Source organism: Lepus europaeus, chromosome 3 (genome assembly GCF_033115175.1).
Source record: "Lepus europaeus isolate LE1 chromosome 3, mLepTim1.pri, whole genome shotgun sequence".
Lineage (NCBI taxonomy): Eukaryota > Metazoa > Chordata > Mammalia > Lagomorpha > Leporidae > Lepus > Lepus europaeus.
The window spans coordinates 155,393,733-155,419,812 of record NC_084829.1 but is presented as its reverse complement, the minus strand read 5'-3'; the positions used below and the strand labels follow the sequence as shown (position 1 = coordinate 155,419,812).

General features: G+C 38.5%; 1 protein-coding gene across 1 annotated transcript in view; it reads right to left on the bottom strand.

Annotated features, from left to right (window-relative positions):
* Positions 1–22,443, bottom strand: part of OPRM1 (opioid receptor mu 1) — a 185,797-nt gene extending 163,354 nt beyond the window's left edge. Inside the window, exon 1 of the mRNA XM_062186957.1 lies at positions 22,151–22,443. Within this exon, the coding sequence (XP_062042941.1) occupies positions 22,151–22,443 (293 nt within the window). The remainder of the gene's footprint in view (positions 1–22,150) is intronic.
* Between the last annotated feature and the right edge of the window lie 3,637 nt (positions 22,444–26,080).

The following is a 26,080-nucleotide window of genomic DNA, read 5'->3' as shown; positions in this document are numbered from 1 at the left end:
GTGTATGCGTGTGTAATTGTCCTGGAGATATAACCATTTGCAATGTTTTATTAATAGTACATAAAGAGAGAATTATATATCAGGATATTGTGTAGGGAGGTGAAATTCAAATAGGAATGTTCTTATTGCTTCTGTTTTGCAAGAGGGAGACTTAATTAAGATCCATGAAGGTTTAATTTCAAATTTCATTTTTCAAAACATATTGATTAACAATCCCCATTTATCCATTTTATTGTGCATGCTGATGTATAAATATTTTGGCAATTAATTATTTCCTGCAGCAGAATTTTCCAAAATCTTTTAGGTCCAATTGAAGGAAAAAAAATAAGCCAATGAAATTTGGTCCTGCAGATCTTGATTTATTCGAAACTGTGTATTTATGATAAGCATTTTTCACCTAAGAGGTAAATAATCCTTTGCAACTGTACTTTCACACTACCCTAGGATTTTTCTAGGAAACAGAATGAGGCTTACTCAATTTTTTTTTTCTAAATATTTTCAAGCAAAGTGGTTTTTTGGAAGGTATTTTCCTTCCCATCCTTCCCCTGTGGAGAATTCAATAGCATTTGTTAGGAGAAAATGTGATTCATGAATAAGCCCGTAATTTGGCAATGTATGTAAGTCCCATTAGTTTTTGAAAGAAGAAATTTTAGTCTTACAGTGCAGTAAGTATTATTAAATCAATACAGGATTGTCTTCCAACTTGGAATAGATTTCATTTCGCACTAACAATATTTTTAGTTACAAATTAAAGTAGATAATTTTATTTCAAATAGGAAAACTCCAACCATGACTTGGATTTATATTTTAGTGAAAAAGCTCTCTAATGTGATATTTTATTGCTTTTCAAGATAATCTACTTATGAAAAATTTCTCCCTTTGTTTATTTTCATGTTATTGTGTTTTTCCATTGCACATTCAATTTTCAGATGTCTTAAGAATATTGAACTATTTAAAGTTAAAATATAAATCCTTGTAAACAACATGTGCAAGCAAACACTGAGAACAGTGTGGTAAATTTAAAACTCTTTTTTTTTTATTTTTTATCTTTATTTATTTATTTTTTTTTTGAAAGGCAGAGTGGATAGTGAGAGAGACGGAGAAAGGTCTTCCTTTTTGCCATTGGTTCACCCTCCAATGGCCGCTGCAGCAGGAGGCTCCAAAGCCAGGAGCCAGGTGCTTCTCCTGGTTTCCCATGGGGTGCAGGGCCCAAGCACTTGGGCCATCCTCCACTGCACTCGAGGGCCACAGCAGAGAGCTGGCCTGGAAGATGGGCAACCGGGATAGAATCCGGCGCCCCAACTGGGACTAGAACCCGGTGTGCCGGCGCCGCAAGGCGGAGGATTAGCCTGTTGAACCACGGCACCGGCCTAGTAAATTTAAAACTCTTATTTTGTGATGAGAGTCATACTCAATTTCTCCTAGGTAAAGATAAAAGGTGTATTAGACTTTATGTCTGTAACCAAAGAATTATCTGTATGTTTTCAATTTTCATAGAGCACATTTTCATAACTACTTTGGTTCACTATAAAATCTTAAGAGTCATCGTTGCATCAACATCCATTTAACATTTTTAAATTTTAATTTTTGTTAAATATGTGGTAGACACTGGTTCTCAACTGAGACAAGTCTCTCTTAACTTAGAGGAGCTGTCATTGTGTTGAGAAACCAGACCAAGGGATTTCAAAATGGCAAAATGGTTAGAAATTTTGGCAAATAGAGCAATATTGAGAGGAGTACCCATGTGTCAGGAATGCTGTAATTGTCCAAAAAATTGTTTCCACACATGACAATATTAAATTTGCTTCTCAGGGTCATGTGCCCCGTTCATTCTGCCAAAAACTTTGTGTCTGATACTGGCAGGAATCCACTAGCATAGGATCAAACGCAAATGAGTTTTTTTTTTTTTTTTACCAGAAACAAGTGTAGATCTTCTTTCTTTAATTAGCCATTGTACTTTTCCAGAAATGAATATAAACTTATATTAAATACATTTAAAGTCACACATTTTACTATGTATTTTATGCTATTTTACTGATGTGAGATATTAGTAAATTTTATTGACATTGTATTTTCCATTCTGTGAAGTAGGACTTCCTTCCTTTTTTATTAAGGTTTATTTAATTTTAAAGTCAGTATGAGAGAGACAAAGAGACAGTGAATTTGTGTGTGTGTGTAAAACACACACACACAGAGAGAGAGAGAGAGAGAGAGAAAGAGAGAGACAGAGATCTTCTGTCCCTGGTTCACTCCCCAGATGGCCGCAAGGGCCAGAACTGGGCCAAGCTGAAGCCAGGAGTCAGGGGCTTAACCTGGATCTCCCATGCATGTGCAGGAGCCCAAATACTTGGGTCATTTGCCACTGCCTTTCCCAGATCTTTAGTAGGGTGCTGGACTGGAAATGGAGCAGCTAGGATGTGAACTGGTACCTAAATGGGACACCGGGGTTGCAGGTGGTGATTTTACCTGGTATGCCACAACCCTGGTCCAGGACTTCCTTTCTTGTCCTACGATTTGCATTTTACAGTGTTTGTGAAATGGTCGATAGAGAGTAGAGGTTAGAAATTTCCTTTGGGCACCTAGTTAACTCCTAGTGAGATGTAATGATCTGGACTCCTTAATTAATGTGTTATCTTGGGATATCTTCCTTCCCTCAGTTCCTGAGGGGTGAATCCTACTTCCTTTTCCTACTACTGTGGGCGTTGCCATCTCATCTTTTTCCCCCTGTGGAGGCATAAGTCTATTGATTTTTCAGCGGAAAATATTCTCAAGAGAATTTTTTTCTCAGTGTTTTCTAGTTTTCAATATTATCATACTGGTGTAACAAAGCAATATCTCATTTACTAAAAATCTTCCTAGGTACTCCATGTTTTCCCTATCTGCTTCTAAGGCATGGAATGTGGAATAAGCTGGAAGAGAGAAATAATTCTTCTAGGACAAGAATTTGGCCATGATTGAGGGGGCGGGGGCCGGTTTCTAGTTCTGGTATCTGTTCATCTAGGATTTCAGGAGTAACACTGACAAGCCTGGATACTTGCATTTGGCAAGAATCCCAGCTGACATGCCCTCAGCCTGTCCATCTGGTGTTTTGTTCAATAAGGATGGGAGACAAGGGCTTGTAGTAGAATGCCTTTCTTTGAATTTAACCTGGTGGATACTTTAAGTGAAATCTTTGAGTAAAGCTGTACTCCCCCCCTTTTTTTTTTTTTTTCAATTTTATATCTCTTAGATTCTGCCAGGTTTAGCTCTTTTTCCAGATTGAATTTTCTGTTACTATCTCTTCATGACTCTCCTCCCATTTGGATTTCTTGGGAGAATGAAGTTGAAGGAACAGGCAAAACCATCATGGGCTCATGTTTCTTACTCCTCTTGAATGTGAAAAATGATCTCAGAAAACATCTTTGCTTAGAAATCAAAATAGCTACCATTTGCATAAGAATTTTACTCTTGGGAATTTCCCAGTTTCTTTCAACCATTAACTGCAGGGGAACAACGGTCTACAGCTGATTTTCATAAACCAGAGACAGGGCACTGAAACCTAAAGGACTGGCTTAAATGCAGCATTTACATAATGTTACAAGTATAATCAACTCAGTGTCCCGAGACTGTTCACTGCTGTCTGTCCCATGACCATTTGCTCCTTCACTGGGAGCTGGGATATCAAAGTGAAAAAGAAAGCATGCTCTTTGGCCTCAAAGAGCTTATAGTCTTCAAACTGGAAATTTCATTTTCCCAAGAACTATAAAAAGAGATCACAGGTGTTAATACTAAATGCTAAAATGTGATGGTGTTTGGCATAATTTAAAAATCCAAAAATGTTACCTAGATCTAAAACTGCAATACTGAGCCTAGCACAGTGCTTGTCTTCTGATCTGTTTATTGACCTGAATTAATAGTATCCTCTGGGCAGTCACAGCCTAAGAAATAATGCTATTAGAGGGAGAAGATAAGAGAACCTTTAGATCACACTTGAGTTTTTGATGAATTATATCCTTCCAGGCTGAAAGACAGACTGAGTTAAAGACCTGGATCCAGTTAGTTCGGAGACAAAAGGTTAATTCAAAATGTCACAGCCGTATACAAGGGGAAAATTCCAGGTGTATACTTGTAAGAAGAACGATTTCCTATCTCCTCCATTCCCATTTTCATGAGACAGACCTTTCAATAATGGTTGCCAATTCGGGAACATTCTGGGAAGTAAGATATAGAAGCTGAGATAATGCACCTGTCAGCTATCCAAAGTAATCCTCAATAAGAGACTTGAAAATTCCTCCTAGAAGAAGCTGAATATAATAGTTATTTTTTTCTTTCAGTTGAGAGGCAGAAAAGATAGAAGGAGAGGAAGAAGAGAGAGATGGAGACAGAGAGGGAAAACGAGAGGGAAAGAGATAGAGAGAGCATGCTCATATCTCATATCTGCTGGTTCATTCACTCAGTGCCTGCAATGGCCAAGGCTGGATGGGGCCAAAGCCAGAGCCAGGACTCAATTCAGGTCTTTTACATGAGTGTTAGGAGCCCAATCACTTGAGCCATCATCACTGCTTCCTAAGGACTGAGTTAGAAGGAAGTTTTGTGGCATTGGCTGATGTACCATTGTACTTTATGGAGATGTGACAAATTTGGTTACAGCCAAGCAATTTATCCTTTCTTCAGAACCACGATTCTTTTCTTAAAGGATGGCACCAATCTAAAGAATAATATTTTAAAAGTTTTTTTTTTTTTTTTTAAAGCTGGCATCAGGGGCCAGCGCTGTGGTGCAGCAAGTGAAGCTGTAGTCTGTGATGCCAGCTTCCCATATTGGAACACTGGTTCAAGTCCTGGCTGCTTCATTTCTGCTTCCAGTCTGGCTTTCTGGTGATGCACCTGGGAACACACCCAATGATACAAGTACTTGTGCCCCTGCCACCAATGCAGGAACATTGGGTTTGGCCTGGCCCAGCCCTGGCTGACACACTCAATTGAGGAGTGAATCAGTGGATGGAAGATCTCTCTTCTCTCTTGCTTGATGTAACTTTGCCTTTCAAATAAATAGAAAAAAAAAGCTTACACAAAAAATGTAAAATAAAAAAGATGGCATCAATTTATTCCAAAATAATTATATACTTAATTTCACCAAAAAACTGATAAAAAGGTCAGAAGCTGCAATTCTGTCTACCAATTTAATCTTTCTTCTGTCTGCATTTATATGACAGGATATTCATAAGCAGACATGTCTTTGTTTCAATACAATGACATACAATCGAATGTCCTAAAGTAATAACTCTTGAGATTTTCTTTCTATTTATTCAATCATTCATGATACTATTATTCTATTGCAAAATCCTTACTATTTATAAAAATGTTTATATATCTATTTTGAGGAAAATACTCAAATTATAGTCAATAGTGTTCTCTTTCATTCTTTTATAAAAATTAACCAAGACACTTTCTATGAATTTTTCTCTGTCTTGTCTATGAGACACAAAAAAATGTCTTTAATCAAATTTTGGAAATAGAATAAACACTGAAGCAGGATTTTTACCATTAATGGGATTCATGATGGAATAAGATGAACTGCAGTAATTGATTCAATAAAGCTCAAGAACAGAGTTTTCTTATAGTGTGGCGGAGAGAACAAAAGGTTAGTTATTGTAGTGCTATCCCTGATATCTATTTATTTTTAAAGATTTATTTTATTTATTTGAAATATAGAGTTACAGAGAGAGGAAGAGACACACAGAGAGAGATGCCTTCCATCTGTTGGTTCACTTCCAAAATGACCACAATAGCCAGAGCTGTGCTGAACCAAAGCCAGGAGTCAGAAGCTTTCTCTGTGTCTCCCATGCGGGTTCAGGGGCCCAAGTACTTGGACCATCCTATGCTGCCTTCCCAGGCACATTATCAGGGAGCTAGATTGAGGTGGAGCAGCAGTGACTTGAACCAGTGTCCATATGGGATGCCAACACTGAGGGCCGGGACTTTAACTGCTGCGCCACAGCACTGGCCCTGTCCCTGGTATTTATTAATTGGTGAAATGGTTTAGTTTTCTTTTTCATTAGAGTTACCTTTGGAAAGAGGTAAGACTCTTATCTATGTTGTATACTGGAATTTCTAGAGCACCTAAGAGTGTTTTGTACTCAATAAAGACAGTAACTATATTTCATTTTCTGTAATATTAGTCTAGTTAACACTTTCTTCCATGTATATACTTGTAAAAATTCTATGAGGTCATATTACTCAATATAATGAAAAAGTTTCAGGCATCATCTTTAGTCTGAACTTTGTTAGGTACATGCTTTGTTTATTTTGCCAAGAAGTTAAGTAAGTTTCCTTTTGTCATCAGAAGGAAAGACTCTTTGAAGGATCTTAATTGATGCTGTCTGCTTTTAATAGAACCACTTATTTGGTGGCCTTACATCACTAACATCTTAGGAAGCATGCTCACGTTTAATTTCATTCAGTCCATATGATTTCCTTTCCAGAGCCAGTGGGGTTGGAATAAGTATGAAATTATAATGTTGAAAAATAATTTCCTTTGTTCTTCTTGCAGGCACAGCAAGGAGGGTCTGATGTTCATATTTTACTGTTGGAAACATTTCAATTCACATTTCATACTCGCCCACAGAAAGCTCAGCCTCTCACTGGCACTGAAGCCAAGGTTTCATTGAAAAAATGCTTGCAAATAAAGGCCTTCCCTTTCATTGACCTTCTATTTCACACAGCTTCTACACTTGGGAGAATCTTAGTTCTCAGGGGCAAAGTAAATCTCAAAGTTGTTCTCCACTAATCTGTGTGCTTGCTTTATTGATAGCACTTACTTAGCCTGATTTAGGAAGTTGACAGACATTACTTTGTAAGTCCTGGAAAAATCCATTATGGAAGTGTCAGGATAGATAGACTCATAGAGTCACTGAATCATCACTAATCACCCTTTATGAAGATCTCCATCTTTGGAACCAATTTTACTGTGATTGGAGAAATAGATGCAACGGAGTCAGGGTGGAATTATAAATGCTTAAATTTCCAAAGTTGGTGTTAGAATTATTATTACATGTGATTTCTTCGGATTCAAATGAGCACCACTGCAGAGAATAGGAATTTAATCAGATACAGTAAGCACTAGAATTGTGCTTTTGATTCTTCAATTGCAATAACAATTCAAACATAGAAGAATTAAATCAGAGAAATGATATTTTACTGAAAAATAATTGGTTGGTATCTTTTTCCCCACTGAATTTATTAGATGATACAAAAAGAGTGATCAGTAGGGAATCAAATGAGTTGCAGTTATTTGATCTTAGAATTCTCTTTCACATCATGGGTCACCAACTAGATGGTTTTGAAATGACACAGTGCATTGGGAAAGAGTTGAAGAGAATGAGAAGAGTGAAAACAGTGACACCTATGCAATGATTTGCTTTGTGCAGAAATTGTGATTCTGAAAGGATAAACTATCATTAAAAATCTTACAATAGGTAAAAGACTTGATCCAGCAGGAAGCAAAAGCACAAGGTGAGTACTGACATGCTGCCCACAAGGAGATGCTATGAGTCCACACAGAGCACAGATAGGATGGGAACAAGCAGAGAGCTGGATCAGAGAGGAGCAGCCAGGATTAGAACCAGTGCCCATATGGGATGCTGGTGCTTCAGGTCAGGGCTTTAACCCACTGTGCCACAGCGCCAGCCCCTGGTCTTACTTCTAAAATATAAGAAATGACTTTAAAAAAACCTTTGAGAGCCACAGAAAAATAAATAAATACAAAAAAAAAACCAAATTAAATAAGTCAGTAAGAAAAGGAAAAAAAATTCCAAGCAATAAGCTGTTTTGTTAGAGATGGCATAAGTGGTTGAATCTAGTGAGGGTGCCCCTAATTATCCAGATGTACGCAATGGGTGCAAGATGGCTGATGTGCAGGCAGAGATACCTTTGAGGACATATTTTATAGTGCTAAGAAGTTAATACGAATTGGCAGATGACAGTTTCAACTTTTCAGTTTCAAGTTTTCAAATGATTGAAGATGAAAATACTGTGAAGAAGCCTAGAAAATTGCCTGATTTAAGATAACCACAAGTCATCCAATAGAGGGAGACTTTTCCAAAATATCTTTTTACAAGCACTTGCTCCCTAATCACTGGGTAAGGGTGATAATGAATGTTGCTGATCTTCTTGGCCAAATGCACAGCTAGGAGTTATGATGAGGTCCTGGAATGACACAGAGAGGATCCTATGTGAGTGCTGCTAGGACCCAACATCAGCACTAGAGCCAGAGCAGCATTTACTCTGACTCAGCAATTCCTGACAACCATGGCTGATTTGTGATAACTTCATATTTGTATTGATGTTTTATGATGTTGAAAGATACCATAAGTTGGGAGTAGGTTATTTATAGCAAAAGATTTTTTCTCCATCTATTAAATAACTTGTAATCAAATATGCCCAAGCAGGTACCCTGTTCTGATTTCATGACCACTACAAAACTATGAATTTTATTTAGCAGATTCTGTACCAATGATTGACAAATTGATACCTTGTGAGCCAAGTCCAGTTCATTTTTTCTCTCTATAACTTGCCACGTAAGTGGTTTCAAATTTTAGGTGGTTAAACAAATAGAAAGAAAAACAACATTTTGAGGAATCTGAAAATTACATAGAAATTCAAATTTGAGTGTCCATATAGAGTTTCATGGGAATGTAACAATGTCACTCATGTATGTATTATCTATGGCAACTTCTAGACTCCAACAGCAGAGCTGAGTAGCTGGGGAAAAGATCTTTGGGTTGCAATATTTGCTTTCTAGCCCTTAAAGGTAAAGACTGAGTAAGGTGGCCACTCTTGGTCCAATGGGTATGACTGCATTCACATTGAAATGCAGTAAAGTGAAGTGAGTTCTTACTTGGAATTATTAAATTACAGCTTTTTATCTAATGAACAAACTTTTGCTTAAAGTAGATTTTTATATTCTATATGAAATCCTTCATCTATTTGTGCTTTCTCACCATTTTCAGTATTGAGGGAGCAGGATAATTCACATACCTGTAGTTATTAAACTGTAGGCAGATCCCTTCTTGGTTTCTTAGTATTTGTTGTTGTTGTTGTTATTCTAGTACTAGTGGTTGAACTCTGTAATTAACACACAATTATTCTTAAGTGTTTAAATTTTAACTGAAAAGTGATCCCTGTTAAATTTAAGAGTGGAAAAAGAGAGGGAGGAGATGTACAATTTGGGACATGCTCAATCGGACTTGCCCCAAATGGTGGAGTTAGAAATGTGCCAGGGGATTCCAACACAACCCATTAAGGTGGCATGTACCAATGCCATCTCACTAGTCCAAGTGATCAATTTCAGCTCACAATTGATGGCTCTGATAGGTTTAAAAGTCAAAGGGATCACACAAACAAGACAAGTGTCTGCTAATACTAACTGATAGAATCAAAAAGGGAGAGAAGGATCCAACATGGGAAGCGGGATACACAGCAGACTCATAGAATGGCAGATGTCCTAAACAGCACTCTGGCCTCAGAATCAGCCCTTAAGGCATTTGGATCTGGCTGAAGAGCCCATGAGATTATTTTAGGCATGGAAAGCCAAGATATCATGGAAAAAAAAAAAAGACCTAAATGAAAGATCTCTGTGAGTGAGATCCCAGTGGAAAGAACGGGGCCTTCAAAGGAGGTACCTTTCTCTGAAGGGAGGAGAGAACTTCCACTTTGACTATGACCCTATCGGAATAAGATCAAAGTCACCGAACTCTAAAGGCTTCCATAGCCCTGGCAACTCATGACTAGAGCCTAGGGAGATTAACTGACGCCATGAACAGGAGTGTCAAATTGTTAAGTCAGCAACAGGAGTCACTGTGTACTTACACCCCATGTGGGATCTGTCCTTAATGTGTTGTCTAATGTGCAGTGATGCTATAACTAGTACTGAAACAGTATTTTTATACTTTGTGTTTCTGTGTGGGTACAAACTGATGAGGTCTTTACTAAGTATATACTGAATTGATCTTCTGTATATAAAGAGAATTGGAAATGAAAAAAAACAACCTGGTGTTAAGTTGGAAATGGCATAGAAAATTAATTAATTTTTAAAAAATATTATGTAGGATCTCTGTCTTTAATGTGCTGTGCATTGTTATTTAATGCTATAATTAGTACTCCAATGGTAGTTTTTTCACTTTATGTTGCTATATGGGGCAAACTGTTGAAATCTTTACCTAATATATACAAAACTGATCGTCTGTATATAAAGAGAATTGAAAATGAATCTTTATGTGAATGGAAGGGGAGAGGGAGCGGGAAAGGGGAGGGTTGCAGGTGGGAAGGAAGTTATGGGAGGGGGGAAGCCATTGTAACCCATAAGCTGTACTTTGGAAATTTATATTCATTAAATAAAAGTTTAATAAATGAAAAAAAAAAGTAAAAAAAAAAAACAAACCAGAGTTAGGATTGTGCGGCTTAAAATTGTTCCAAAAATTTTTAAATATCAATATCTTATTATTTCTTTTTTATTTTTTTATTTTTGACAGGCAGAGTGGATAGTGAGAGAGAGAGAGAGACAGAGAGAAAGGTCTTCCTTTTGCCGTTGGTTCACCCTCCAATGGCCGCTGCCGCCGCCGTGGTCGGCGGGCTGCGACCGGCGCACCGCACTGATCCGAAGGCAGGAGCCAGGTGCTTCTCCTGGTCTCCCATGGGGTGCAGGGCCCAAGCACTTGGACCATCCTCCACTGCACTCAAGGGCCACAGCAGAGAGCTGGCCTGGAACAGGGGCAACCAGGACTAGAACCAGGTATGCCGGCGCCGCTAGGTGGAGGATTAGCCTGTTGAGCCACGGTGCCAGCCAATATGTTATTATTTCATAGATATAGCAGTTACTATTTGTTAGGTAAATTTTTCTTCTGAATTTTAGAACTTTACCAACAATAAAAGCATAAGATTTCTGACACCCAAACTGAAACCTAAATTGTAAGTATAACCAAGACATTCACATATTTACATTACATAATTTAAACTTCTACTCTTAGAAATATGAGGAAATCAATATAATCTTGAACATTTTAATATGCAAATAAAATATGCCATATATATTTTTGTGTATTTGGTAACAGACTGATGAGTGACTAATAATAGGCATCCATTTTGTTTTCAAACCATTCTGCCTGATTATAATAAATTATGTATAAAAAGTCATGAGTTTGTCACCATATTTTATATGGAATATAACTTCCTCATTTTCTTGTCTAGTTGTGCTTTTAAAATATTTCTTTAGGGCTAGCACTGTGGCACATCAGGTTAACACCAGCATCCCATATTTGAGTGACAGTTTGTCTCTCAGCTCTCTTCCAATCCAGCTTTCTGCTTATGTACTTGGGAAAGCAGCAGATCAAGACCCCTGCCACCCACATGGCAGACCAGAACACAGTTCCTGGCTTCTTCCTGGCTCAGCCTGGCTGTTGCAGCCATTTGGGGAGTGAAGCAGAGAAAGAAAGATCTCTCTTTTCTTTCTCTCTCCCATTCAAATAAACTAAATCTTCAAAAAGCCATTTCTTGGAAAATTATTACATATACATTTGATCCTCATTATCTGAGGCTCCTATTTTTGTGAATGTGTTCACTTATTATAGCTTATTTGGAATTTCAAAGCAATAGTTGTGGGCTTGATTTTGAGGACTCATGTGACACGTGCAGAACGGTTAAAAATTTCAGTTGTTCCGAGGTCCGGACTGATGCCTGGCTGCCAACAGAAGCTGAGGGTCAGCATTTGTGTGGTACACTCCACAGTGGGCTGGGCCACCATCTTGCTGGCTGTTGAGCTGGGCTCAGGAACCCACTGGTGACCTGGGTTGGCTGGTTGTGGAGCAGGTTCACTAGCAGGGTAGACCCTCTGTCCGTCTGGTTGTCAGTACCAGCATAGGTCTGTGCGGCTCCGTCAGGTCCCGAACTATATGCCGACTTTCCTGATGTGCAAGTTTTCAGGTGAAGACAAGCAAGGTGACACTCTTCCTCCTTGTCCCAGCTCACTCTGAGAAAAGGGGTTACTTCTACAGTCTCTTTATTGCCATGTTTCCTGAGGTTTGTACATTTGGGGTGTGACTTCACAGTTTAAAATGGTTCAACATACAGTACTGGAGTATTGTCTAGGGTCCCCAAGCACAAGTTGGCTATGATTAGCCTTTGGGAATGCATGTGTATTCAGACATGAGTCATAGCATTGTTCATGGGGAGTCAAATGATAATGAATCAATAATCTATAATCAATAATGTATTTTTAGACAGAACACATTTTAAACAAGGTTCTACATTGGTTAGTCAGTGAAAATGTAACCAGAGGCTCCCAGAAACCAAGCTCTGTATTTCCTCTGGAAATGAAGCTGCAGTAGTTACCAATTCATTGGTCAGGAAGACTTTATAATCTATCATGGCTAATGAGAATCAACTGTGTCTACTTTTTAAAAAAACTTCTTCACATTTTATTTTCTGCATTTCTATTATAAGTGTACAAATCTATTTCCTATTCAAAATTTGTGGATTTTTGAGTGCATATGCACACGTGTGTGTGTATGTACTTGAACTTATGATTTGATAATATCAATTCATGGTACAGATTACTTTTCAAGACTCAAGTGATACAAGCTAAACATGCATGAACAGATGAATTGAGGGAACTGTCTGGAAGATAATTTATACTTAAATAGTGTGACATAAATTTGAATTGTTAAAAAATTGAATTATACAGTATTTTAAATATATACAGCTCTTTTAGTCAATTTCAAGCATGAAATTTCTGAGCTCACTCAGGGTAATACACTTAGTTCAAGTCTTCAAGAATTGTGATGGGACATTGTGTAAGGTCCTAAAAAAATGCAAAGACTCTTCACAATTTTAGCGTATCCCTTGGGGAGTTGGCTATAGGAGTACTTTGGGGAGGCTGCAAAGAGGAATGGAGTTGAGTTGAGACTTGAATTAGGGTTGTATAAAAATATTTCAATATTTTATTTGTGGTGCTTTTAAAGACGTTTGGTAACAATTGTGCATATTCATGCAGTACAATGTGATATTTGAATACATGTATACAGTATGTACTGATCAAATAAGGGGAATTAACTTTTCTCTTTGTCATTATTTTATGATTATAGTTTTGGAGTTCCTCTCTTTTGTTTACTTAAAAGTATATCATAGTTTAAGGATTTTAGTGGGAAAAATGAGTAGAGAGATGGGGAAAAAGAAAAACTAAAGGAGAAAGTATAGATGAGATTAAACATGAAGCACATTAGAAGGCTGAATCAGGTTGGTTTAGCTTATTCAAATATTATATTATATACTTTATTTATAAACATGAAGAGTTACTATTTACATCACTTCAGGACACCTCCTGCTGTAGACTGAATGATTCCTCTCTAAACTCATGCGTTGAAATTTAATTCCCAGTATAATGGCGTTTGGAGATTGTGCCTTTGGGAAGTGATTAGGCCATGAGGACTTGGGTTAGTCCATATAAAAGGCCCAGAGTGCTCCTTCACCTCTCTTGCCATGTGAGGTCACTGAGCTAAGATAGCTATCTATGAACCAGGAAGCAGGCTCTCAGCAGACACAAAATCTGCTGGCATATTGATCAGGAACTTAGCCTACAGAACTGTGAGAAAGAGATTTCTGTTGTGTATAAGCCATGCAGTCTATTACATTCAGTTATGGCAGCCCGATGGACTAAGACAGCTACTTACATACAACTGATACTCTATGTCATGACTGAATTAGAAAAACTACTTGAACTATTCTTGCCTGGACAGAGACCTAATCCAGAACTGAATGATTTCTCTCCTTAAAACCCATGATGCATGTGAGTTGTTACTTTATGAAGGTTCACTTGATTACATTTGGTGGAACCAGTAACTCTTTGCACCAGTTTTGGAGTACGACATCCCAAATATGACTGTAGGAAAATATTAAAGTAAACATTGATAAATACAAAAGAAACACTGATAGGGAGAGGAAGATGCTCATCTTCCCCAAGTAAGCTCTTACACATTTATGCATTTATAACCCGAATGTCTCCATTTGGAATCCTCCATATCAAGGGCTCTCCGGGGGGCCCTTGTTGAGACTTCCTTATTACGGTTCTTTGAACACTCTTATCACTCTTATCTTATCAGGACTTTCTCACTCCTAAACTTATTTTCCCATGACTCTATTAGGTCCTTGGGTCCATAAAATAGCAGTGTCCTTGGGTTGGGAGCTCCTTATGTTTTAAAAAGATTATTTTCTCTCTTCACTCTCTATCATCTTTCATAAGGACAAACAGCCGGTAAAGCACCCTGCTTTCTGCTTAACCTCTTGCTTACATTATACCAAGTGAATAAAAGCTTGACTATTACTTTCTATGTGGCTTATTGCCTTGAACATGGCCATAAGGACACTTGGCAGCTCAGTTCTCTCACTCTCTCTGTCCTCTCTCTTCTCTACTTCCTCCTCTCCCTCTCTCTCTGTCTTCCAATCTTTCTCTAAGAACTCATTTGAGCTCCTGTAGAATCCAAGGGGTTCTGATGGAATTGAATCAGGATTATTTAATTTTCTGTATGACTACCCTTTCTGTGGATAAATAGTTCTTGAGTGTGCCATAGGAAGTCCTGTTACCAGAAAAGACCTTATGATTTTTAGTCCAGTTCACACAAATTACAGATGAGGAAAGTGACTTACAGAATGATTTCAAGTTGAGCCACAGTTGGCTCTTGGGTTTCTGAGCCAAAACCAAACTCCTTCCATGCTATTTTTCTCTTTCTGAATTCATATCTTTAAATATAATTCATTTTTAAACACATTTTAAGGACATACTTTTAATTTATTTTATAATCATAAAATTAATCCTCCACTAAGTAAAGAATTCAAAAAGTAGTAGGAAGAATAAACACTGCTCCTCAATGGTAGAGACAAGGGTTGTAAAGAGTAATTAATTCTCAACATGTCAATTTTATAATTTAAATCTTGGTACAAAGAACTTTAATCTAAGGAACTGTGGGAAAGGACATAAGATTCCTGAAGCAAGAAAGGATGGTTAAGGAAAGAAGCTGATATGCACGTTCACTGCACAATGCTTCTTGTATGTGGTGTTTTAACTCCCTTTGGAGGGGCCCAAAATTTTCCTGAGCTAGATTCTTACAAAATACTGAGGTCAATGTGTAACTTGGTATCAGTGGGGATAACGGGGTATCAGATAATTAGTCAAAAGACATAGGTGGTTTCATTTGTTTTTACATATAAGAGACCATACTTCTCTCAACACCCTGACAGTGTGAGAAGAAAATATGAATGTTGCCCCTCCCTTCTACATTCAGAAAAAAAGTTTGTCTTTAAGAACACAAATCAAAAGAAAAACTTAGCTTGTTAAATCTTTTTGTAAATCTGATTGGGGCTACTTATTAGAATTCTTTTAAAGACTTTGAAATTATTAAGAAAAACTATAAGAGTTCTCTTAACTAATGTTTACTGTGCTAACATATAGGAACCATCAGGAAATATGTAGGGTATATTTTGTAGGTTATAAGACAAAGTATGTGTGAAGGTGAATCATTTTGAAAAGTGACTGCAGGGGAAAACAGTGGGGAATTAGAAGAGTGAAATAGGAAAGAGGAAAACCTAAAACAAGGCATATTGAGATTATCACAATGTGAGCAGGATGCTCTCATGTGCCTTGTAGTTGGTGCCTTAAAATCATGCAACTGAGAAGAAGAGGGAGTAGAAAGTGTTTGCCCACACATTTCCTTTTCCTCAGTCCACGTTGGTTCCATGGGATGTTGACTTTCTCGCACGTTCAGGTAGTTTCTGTGGGAGTATCAGGCTGCTGTGAGACAGAGCCCGAGGATTAGAGAAGTTTCAACCATGAAAGCAAGTGATCATGATGCAGCTAAGGTGCTGTTACTGAGTTAACTCTGGGCAAACCTGGTAACTCTAATCATGGATGAAGTCAATGGTGAAGCGAAGCACAGAAGGCAGGACCCAAGAAGGATCTGAAAAAAGTACAGAAGCCATTTTTTTTTCTACTGCTGCCCAAGAGATACCTAGAAATTCAATGAGCCTTGAAGACACCAACAAATGGTAGAAGCAGGGTAGAGATGACAAATTGAGCAGTGCTCTTGAACCCCAACACATGATTAAGCCTGAACAACTCTTTGTTATATATATATATATATATATATATAACATATATATAAATATATATATATTTGACAGGTAGAGTTAGACAGTGAGAGAGAGAGACAGAGAAAGGTCTTCCTTCCATTGGTTCACCCCCCAAATGGCCACTATGGCTGGAGCTATGCCGATCCGAAGCCAAGAGCCGGGTGCTTCCTCCTGGTCTCTCATGGGGGTGCAGGAGCCCAAGCACTTGGGCCATCCTCCACTCACTGCCCTCCCAGTCCACAACAGAGAGCTGGATTGGAAGAGGAACAACCAGGACTAGAACCGGCGACCATATGGGATGCCGGCACTGCAGGCGGAGGAATAACCAAGTGAGCCACGGCGTCGGCCTGATATTTTTTTTTTTAATTTTTTTTTTTTTTGACAGGCAGAGTGGACAGTGAGAGAGAGAGAGACAGAGAGAAAGGTCTTCCTTTTGCCGTTGGTTCACCCTCCAATGGCCGCCGTGGTAGCGCGCTGCGGCCGGCGCATCGCGCTGATCCGATGGCAGGAGCCAGGTGCTTATCCTGGTCTCCCATGGGGTGCAGAGCCCAAATACTTGGGCCATCCTCCACTGCATTCCCTGGCCACAGCAGAGAGCTGGCCTGGAAGAGGGGCAACCGGGACAGGATCGGTGCCCCGACCGGGACTAGAACCCGGTGTGCCGGCGCCGCAAGGCGGAGGATTAGCCTGTTGAGCCACGGCGCCGGCCGGCCTGATATATTTTTAATATTTACTTCCAAGTTGTTGACATCAATGTCTACCTATAAAAGCATGTTTGCTGGGAGACCTGGAAGAAGCTCCTGGCTCCTGGCTCCAGAATGGCCCAGATCTGGCTGTTGCAGCCATTTGGGGAGTGGATCAGTGGATGGAAGTCCTCTCTCTCTGTTTCCCCTTCTCTCTGAGTGTAACTCTGATTGAATTAGGACTAAAGATTTGAAATTCTTGTATTTTAAACTTTCATACAATATTTAAGATAGTGAAATCATGTGCATTATTTTAACATATCACTGTGATACCAGTCATAATGAATACATTTATTGACACATCAGTTGGTGTCCCATATGTACATACAACTCTAAAGTAATAATAAAAATTTGTAAAGGTTATAAGATGGAAGAAAGTATTTTGTTTGTTGAAAAATATTCGTTTGAATAATCACCACAAAAGTTATGATAGTGCAATCTCCAGGGAAGATAGTAATGTGAGCAGAGAGGAGACTTTATCTGTTCCATATAAGTGCATATATATATATATATATACACACATTTTCAGATTTATGTATGCATATACAGAAGTATAGATGAAATTACTAAAATTACATATATTTTAAGAGAGAAAAATTATATAACATATATCAATTTGTGTTGGAAATAATTCACAAAATATAAAATCATTCTTTCTTTTAAACAAAGAAAGAGACTCAGTGATATCTCCATGCAAGTGTTAAAGACACAGCATACAGCTAAAGAAAGGAAAAACAATTTGGTATGTTCATGAGAAATAAAGAGGTATTCCCAATGGAGATAGAATCCCTATGGGAAATAGTAAATGAAAGGCATTTTTAAAAATGTTTTAAACATGTCCATTTTTATTTGATTTTGAAAGGTAGACAGAGACAGACCTTCCATTCACTGGTTCATGCCCCACATGCCTGCAAAAACTGGGTCTGGGCGAGGCCAAAGCCAAAAAATTGGGAACCCAATCTGAGTTCTGGAGACTCAAGTACTTGCTTTTGCTTTCCAGGATGTGAATTAGCAGGAATCTGCAATTGGAAGTGGAGCTAAGACACAAATTCAAGCACTTTGATATGGGGTGCGGGAACACCAAGTGAAATCTTAACCACTGTGCAAAAGTTGTTAAGTTCTGGCCAGAGCCGTGGCTCAACAGGCTAATCCTCCACCTTGCGGCGCCGGCACACCAGGTTTTAGTCCTGGTTGTGGCGCCGGATTCTATCCCAGTTGCCCCTCTTCCAGGCCAGCTCTCTGCTGTGGCCCTCGAGTGCAGTGGAGGATAGCCCAGGTGCTTGGACTCTGCACCCGCATGGGAGACCAGGAGAAGCACCTGGCTCCTGCCTTCGGATCAGCGCGATGCGCCGGCCGCAGTGGCCATTGGAGGGTGAACCAACGACAAAAAGGAAGACCTTTCTCTCTCTCTCTCTCTCTCTCTCTCTCACTATCCACTCTGCCTGTCCAAAAAAAAAAAAAAGTTGTTAAGTTCTGATGTCCTCTTACAGTAGGGACATAATTTTATTTGGGGCATTTTCATCACTTTACATCTATTTTATATTAGAACAGTTTGTGATCTTAAAAAGTAGAGTGTATTTCATCAGTATTTTGGTTCCCTTAACAATTGCTATTTTTTTATAAAAATTACTGGTGAACATATTTATTGACATACGCACTGAATTAATTCAAGTGCATATGTATTTATGTATTTTCATACATATATTTAAATATTTTTTTAAAATTTATTTGAAAGGCAGAGTTACAGAGGGAGAGAGGGAGAGACAAATCAAAACAGAGATCTTCATCTGCTGGTTCACTTCCCAAATGGCTACAAATGCCAGAGTTGGTCCAGGCAGAAGCCAGGAGCCAGGACTTTCTTCCGGGTCTCCTACTTGGGTGACAGGAGCCCAAGCATTAGACTTTTTCAAACACCAGGAATATATTTTAGGGAAGAAAAATGTTATTACCATCTTCCATATATTTAAGTGCTCTTTGATAATAGCCAAACTGAGAATTTATCTTCTCAAATGAAGAAATTATCTTAAAAATGAAGATAATAGCATTTGGCACTCTTCAGTGGAAGGAAGGTTTACACGAACTTCAGTGATCCAAATGCTTCTCACCCTTTGATTTCTTCAACAACATTTGTCCATACCATGTTCTTAGGTACATGGACAAATCTTTTTTGAAAACAACTCATGAAATGAATACATCTGGTATTACGTTAGTTTTTATAGGAATGGCTACTTCTATACTTTGATCAAATACTCTGTTAGTGAAGTATCTCTGGTACTGTGTGTACTATTTTTATTCACTTTTTATTTAAGATTCTAGGCAAAAGCATTCTATTATCCAATTTTAAATAAGTACTACTTTTTTGTACTATTTGTATTATTCTGTTTTCCAAAAGTCATTATCCTACAAACATTTTTCTCTTTACAACTAAAACCACTTTCAGGCATGGCTACTAAAATTTTGTCATTTAACATCTGGTGCTTAATTCTCTACATCACAGGGCAGTATCTCTTCCACTCTTACATAGCTTAGGATAGCACTGTATAAGAATTCCTTTTACTTAATACCAATTACATTGCTGATGAAGGTATGATAATGATGGCGTCAAGAGACACACAACATAAAGCATCAGTCACAGTATGTATATTTCCAGCTGTTTATGTTGCTGTTGCCATAGTCATCTGAACTTCATGATTTACTCAATGCACTAAGACATTCTAATCTTAATCTGTTCACAAAACTAACAAGATGACCATTTACCAGTGCTCTGGATTTTAAATAGTGAGAGGAAGTGAGCATTTCTCTTCAGTACTTCAATAAAGGTAGCATTAAGCCATCTTGTTAGCAGGGCAGTAATACCCTGAACTCATCAGTTGATAGTTAAAACTTTGGAGTGGAGGCAGTCAGTTAAATAATATCAGATAAATTGACACAGTTTCTTCCATCCTTAGATGCTCTTCCCATCACATCATTTGTTGTTGAACTGCCTAGTTTTCTGTTTCACAGCCACATCCTCAGAGGGTTATCTGACCTTGGAATTAAACACTCAACCTACCACAGGTGGGTGTTTGGGGTGACATTTAAAAGAGTACTGCATTTTTTTCAGAACTTTGAGTACAGAGAAGAAAGCATAATATCACGTTCTCAGCAAGACGCAATGTCACCATGTTTCTCCAAGTCAACAAGGAGCCAGAAGTAATGCCTTTAAAACAAACTCACCCAAGCAACAATCTCTTAAACACTGGAATAAAGGCAATCTGTTTATTTCACAGTCCATCCCTGTGCTATTGGATGTCTCCTTATAGGAAAGAATAAACTAGAGGGTAGGGGGAGGGAGTAAAATGCTAAGGAGAAGCAATGAAAGGGGATAAAAGATTATAATTCAGATGGCAGAGTTTATAGATGTCTCAGTAATTTATATCGTGTTTTTTGCTGCAGGATTCCATAGATACACATTTTTGATAATTTATTGTTCTATCATTATTACTGCTAACTAAAACTACTCTGTCAACCTAATAGTTGGCTAATTTAAATCATGGCTTGTCATCTTAACAAACAGAAAATTATGCTAGCTAAGATTGATTCAGTGGTATCTTTTTTTCAATTTTTTATTTATACAAAGTGAACAAATTTCATGTATACACATTTATGAGCATAGTGATATCTAAGAGTAATCATTTATATTTTCTTTACCTTTTATTCACAGAGCAAGGATAATCTGTAGTCATTCTAGTTTTATCAGTCTATGTGATTTTTAAAGGGATAAATGAGAAACATTTTCTTTTTTAAGAGTAGACCTTCAATTATGCTTTTTATTGTCATAATTGCAGAATAAGACTAGTTTTTTCTCTGATATGAATTTTTTATTGAATTACAGAAAGCATTTTTTTTAAAATAAATTCTTTCATTGATTCTTTTCCTGAAATTTTCCTTCTGTTGTTAGCTGTCCACTCAATAGATGGTGCTCTTTTCTCAGAGACACTTCTTATCAAAGGATCAGGGAAATTAGCTTTACTAGTTAACAAACATTAATTAAAGAAATCAGACATATAAATAGAACAAATCAATTACAAGCAATTTGTAGCACTTTGCTAAGGAAAGCATAATGGGAACAGTGATTTTTTGTTAAAGGATTCAAGTACTCCACTGAAACCTGCAAAATACTTCTGAATAGGTGAAGCAAACACTGTAACTAAATATGAAAATGACACATTGGCTGCATACCTATAACCCCCAATGGGAAAAAAAAAGCCTTACTAAGGAATTATGTTAAACAGCTAAAAATATTTGTTTACTTTTTAAAAAGTGAATATTTAGTATTCCACATTCACATGATGTGTTTGATATACATATCAAGACCAACACAAACAACATCAATCTCACTCAAAATTGAAAATTTGCTCACCCCTTGTATAATGAAGCTAGAACATCTGGGTAAACAGACAGTAAACCATAAATTCTTTTGGAATAATTTTACTAAATAAAGACACATTTCTTTTTCCCAGAGTTCCTGTGACAACTTCCTATGTAACAGTTTCTAATGGAGAATTATGATGGGTCACTCTTCATTGGTTCCAATGTGTGGAGACACTGAAAAACAATCCTGTTCTCCTGAACCACCCTACCCACTCAAGATGCAGCTTGTAATTGCTGTAGCAGAACCTCAGCTGTCAACTGCAAAGGGTGGAGGTAACACAGTGACATTACCAGGGAGAGATACCAGGAAAACTTCCTCTGCCTCATGTGGCCTTAGGGTGGAAGCAGGAATAGGGCACACGTGAAGATCAAGGGTGGCGCTGTCTACAGAGAAGTCCTTCTGTACCAGCACAAGTAGGAAAGTTGCCACCTGAGTGGACTCAGCCTCCCAATTCGGAAAAAAAACACCTAATCGTCCTCCTCCATTCTTCACAACTTACATTGCCATAGCTCTTACAAAAGGAGCCACCGTGGGACTCTGTGCCAAGAGTTTTCTTGTCTCTGTACAAGGGAGAGCTTCAACATAAAGCATTTTCCCCCAACTCTCACCCCCAGAGCTTTATGCCTTTTATCAGAACAGCTTCTCTGTTCCTGAATTTTTGGATTCTTTCTTTACCAGTGGAAGAAAAAACAGAAAAGTAGCTCCCCCTCCACAAACACACACAGCAACTGCTCCATCTGGGGTCGCCCCCAACCACACGCTTAGTCTTGGGATGCAAGGACCTTTTGGGAGCCCTTTTAGCGGCTGAACTCCCCGTTCGCAGCCCTGGCGCCCTCCTTACCTGATGATCACGTACATGACCAGGAAGTTTCCGAAGAGACCCACCACGCACACGATGGAGTAGATGGCCATGATAGTGACAGCTGTGACCATGGAGGGACTGCCGGTCGGAGGGCACAGGCCGTCGCGTCCGCCCAGTTCGGTGCGGTTCGGTCCACACGGGTCGGACAGGTTGCTATCGAAGTGGGACAAATTGACCCAGGACCCGGGGCTGGGTGCTGGGGAGCAACTGGAGGAGTGCGCAAAGGGATCAGTGCAATTGCTCGCACTCGCTGGGACGGCGCTGCTGTCCATGGTGCTGACAGCTCCGGGGAGCGGGAGGCGAGCTAATCCGGAGCCTTGGGACTCGGACTCTGCGCGCTTCAGCCACCGGCTCTGGCCGCGGCCGCAGCTCTTTGCGGTTTCTTACCGGGACCAGCCTCGCGGAGCCAAAAGGAGCGTCAGGCAAAGGGCGACAGCGGAGCGTCTGACATTATCCTCTGCTGGTGGCCCCTCCCACCTTCGTAGTACACAGAGGCTCATCCCAACCCCGCACCACAGGGCTGGGAGGGCAAGGCAGGCGGTGCGGGCTCCGCAGGCTGGAGGGGCGGAGGGGGGAGGTGGATTTTGCGCAAAGCAATCGGAGGAGTTGGTGTCACCCCTCGCGCTCTTGAGAGCAAACAGCTCCAGGGCGGGCGGAGCTGGAAGGGAGCTGGAGGGGAGGGGTGGCCAGAGAGGAACAGAGCTACTTTTGATAGCAGTGAAGCATAAACAAGGGGGCTGATAGATCTCCATTTTTCCAGCGCCGGTTTCTCTTTTTAATCTACGAGGAAAGACGCTGGCAGGATGTAACTCTAAGCCCTTGGACCCCAATGCCCTTCCATCTCTATGGACCACCACACTTACTGGAGGTAGGGGGCACAAGATCCTCTTTCCTCTACGTCGCCTCACCCGACAGAAGACAATCTCGTCTTTGAAATTTCCAACTCTACAAACCTGTTTGTACCCAGAGAGATCCTTTCTCTGAAAATAAACAAACAAACAAACAAACAAACAAACTTTGTGGAGGAAACCTGTTCCCTTTATTTTTCATTGTTTCAGTTTCTCTAAGAATAGATGTTCCATTTGAATCCTTCCAGAGAATTAGGAGATTGTGACATGCAAAAAAGCCAACTGAAGATATTATTGATCCACATCTGAAGTCTCCAAGACCCTTTTGGAATGATTATACATTCCATCCGCGAACATCCCAGATAGGCGTATACTTTTCAGAAGAAGGCTGTTAAACCCAACAAATTTTGTTTTATTTCATTGTATTTTCTAGTGTAGACATTCCAGGAGGAAGTACATAAACTTCTGGGATTGGAGTGGCCCACAAAATGTTCTCGAGGAACAATGATGCATTAAAAAAATTGTATTCACTTTTAAGTCCATGAGCTCTTCCAATTAAAAAAAAAAACAAATCTGTAAATACAGTAAGAATGTTATTTGTAAAAAGCCAACACTATTCTGCAGTAATTCTCATTTCCATGCATGAAAATATCGTTTAGCCATAAACACTGGAAATAAATATTCTCAATTGCTGATGGGAAGATAACTACAGTGTTTTGTGAGCAGGGAAGAGGGAAACCTGAAATCAGCATTTAATTCCAATATTACTTTTAGGCTATCTGTCTTGAAAACAGATACCTCAAAGGTAAGCTGTATTAATCATAGGAGATATTGCCAATGTTCAGTGTTATTTTTTATCCTTTATTATTAAAGGGTGTAATTTCAGCAACAAGTTGTTTTCTGAAGACTAGTAAAAATGCCTAAAAACATTATATTATTTGATTTAATGTGTCATCTCATTTGCGCTGAGCTCTGCTATTCATTCTGTCCCTTGAGGACCCATAAAACCAACCCACATAAACTTCAAATGAAGGACAAGTAGGCATGTGGAACTGAGATCCTGATATGGGAGGCAAATCATGTTGTGAATCAGCTTTGTCACTTTTTACTTGTATGAATTCGGGAATGTTACTTTACCTCATGGAGAGGCAGTTTTCTCCTCAGAGTAAGAATTTGAACTTTATGCTTTAACCATATATTCACAGCTAAGATTGGTGTTTTCCTTCTGTTGTTCTTTCTCATATTTGACTGATGAAACACCTGTATCAACAAGATACCCTCAGACTGAAGGTAAAGGATAGAAAAAGATATTCCATGCTAACAGAAAACAAAAAAGAGCTGGTATAGCCACTCTAATATCAGATAAAAGAAACTTTACTAAGAAAACTGTTAAAAGAGATTAATAAGGGCACTGCATAATGATTAAGGGATCAATTCAACAGGAGGATATGACTATAATAAATGTATATGCACCTAATTACAGGGCACCTGGCTATTTAAATGAAATGTTAATGGATCTAAAGGGAGACATAGACTCCAATACAATAGTAATAGGGAACTTCAATACTCCACTTTCAACACTGGACAGATCAACCAGCAGAACATCAGCAAGGAAACAACAGAGTTAATCTACACTATAGACCAAATGGACCTAATGGATACCTACAGAACTTTTCATCCTACAGTTGCAGAATACACACTCTTCTCACCATTGCATGGAACTTTCTCTAGGATAGACCATGCAATGGTTTATATAAATGCTAGGCCATAAAGCAAGTCTCAGCAAATTAAAAAAAAAAATCGGAAAACATACTATGCATCTTCTCTAACCACAATGGAATGAAGCTGGAAATCAACAACTCAAGAATCTCTAGAACATTTGCAAAGACAAGGAGACTGAACAACATGCTCCTGAATGAACAGTGGGTCATTGAAGAAATCAAAAGAGAAATAAAAAAAATTTCTGGAAATAAATGAAGTTGATCTGTACCCCCATGTTTATTGCAGCTCAATTTACAACAGCTAAGGTATGAAATCAATCCAAATGTCCATCAAATGAAGATATGGGATATGTATACCATGAAATACTAGAGTGGTAAAAAAAAAATGAAATCCTGTCATTCACAATAAAATGGATGAAACTAGAAAACATCATACTTAATGAAATAAGCCAGTCCCCAAAGGACAAATACCATATGTTCTCCTTGATCTGTGATAACTAATAGAGCACCTAAAAGATAATCTATAGAAGTGAAATCGACACTTTAAGCCCTTGTCTTGACTGTTCAAGAAGCTTTTTTTCATACTATTTGTTGAACTCTTTACTTAGTATAGAGTTGAACATATGTGTATAAAGTTAATTGAAAATAGATTTTAGTAAAAAATAAGGATAGGAACAGGAGAGGGAGGAGGAAGAAGGGTGAGAGTGTGAGTGGGAGGGTTGGTATGTTGGGAAGAATCACTATATTCCTAAACTTGTACTAATGCAATGCATGAAGTTTGTATTTCTTAAATAAAAAGTTTCTGGAAAAAATTATCATTTCTTTATTTGGTGCAGAATTTCTGGACAACATTGGGTATCCTCCATTAAACTGTATTGACACTTATATCACAGTACCTCCTATCCAGTCAATTTATATTTTGAGAAAACACAGAACAAATTTTATTTCTCTTTCAATAATATCCACTAAGACAGTCTTGAGAAACCAAGAGGTAGTGACATTAACTTATTATTCTTATAACAGCTCTCCTCTGGGTTTGTTATAAAAACAATGAATTAGTACTACTCAATGCATGGTTTAAAAAGACCTCATATTCTAGCTTATCTTATGTTTTAACTTCTTCTATAATTGTACAGTGGTCTGAAAACTATTATGAAAGCTCAAGTGTCCCATCAAAATAAAATAGACTGTAAATAAATCAATCTATTATAATTCTAACTATCAATGTAGCTTTAGTATTGATATAAATCTCACATCATACAAATTTTTCAGAAAAACAATTGTTTCAAAACAATGCCTTTAATCATAGCATGGATGTATCCCAGGAGAGCGCTAAAAGT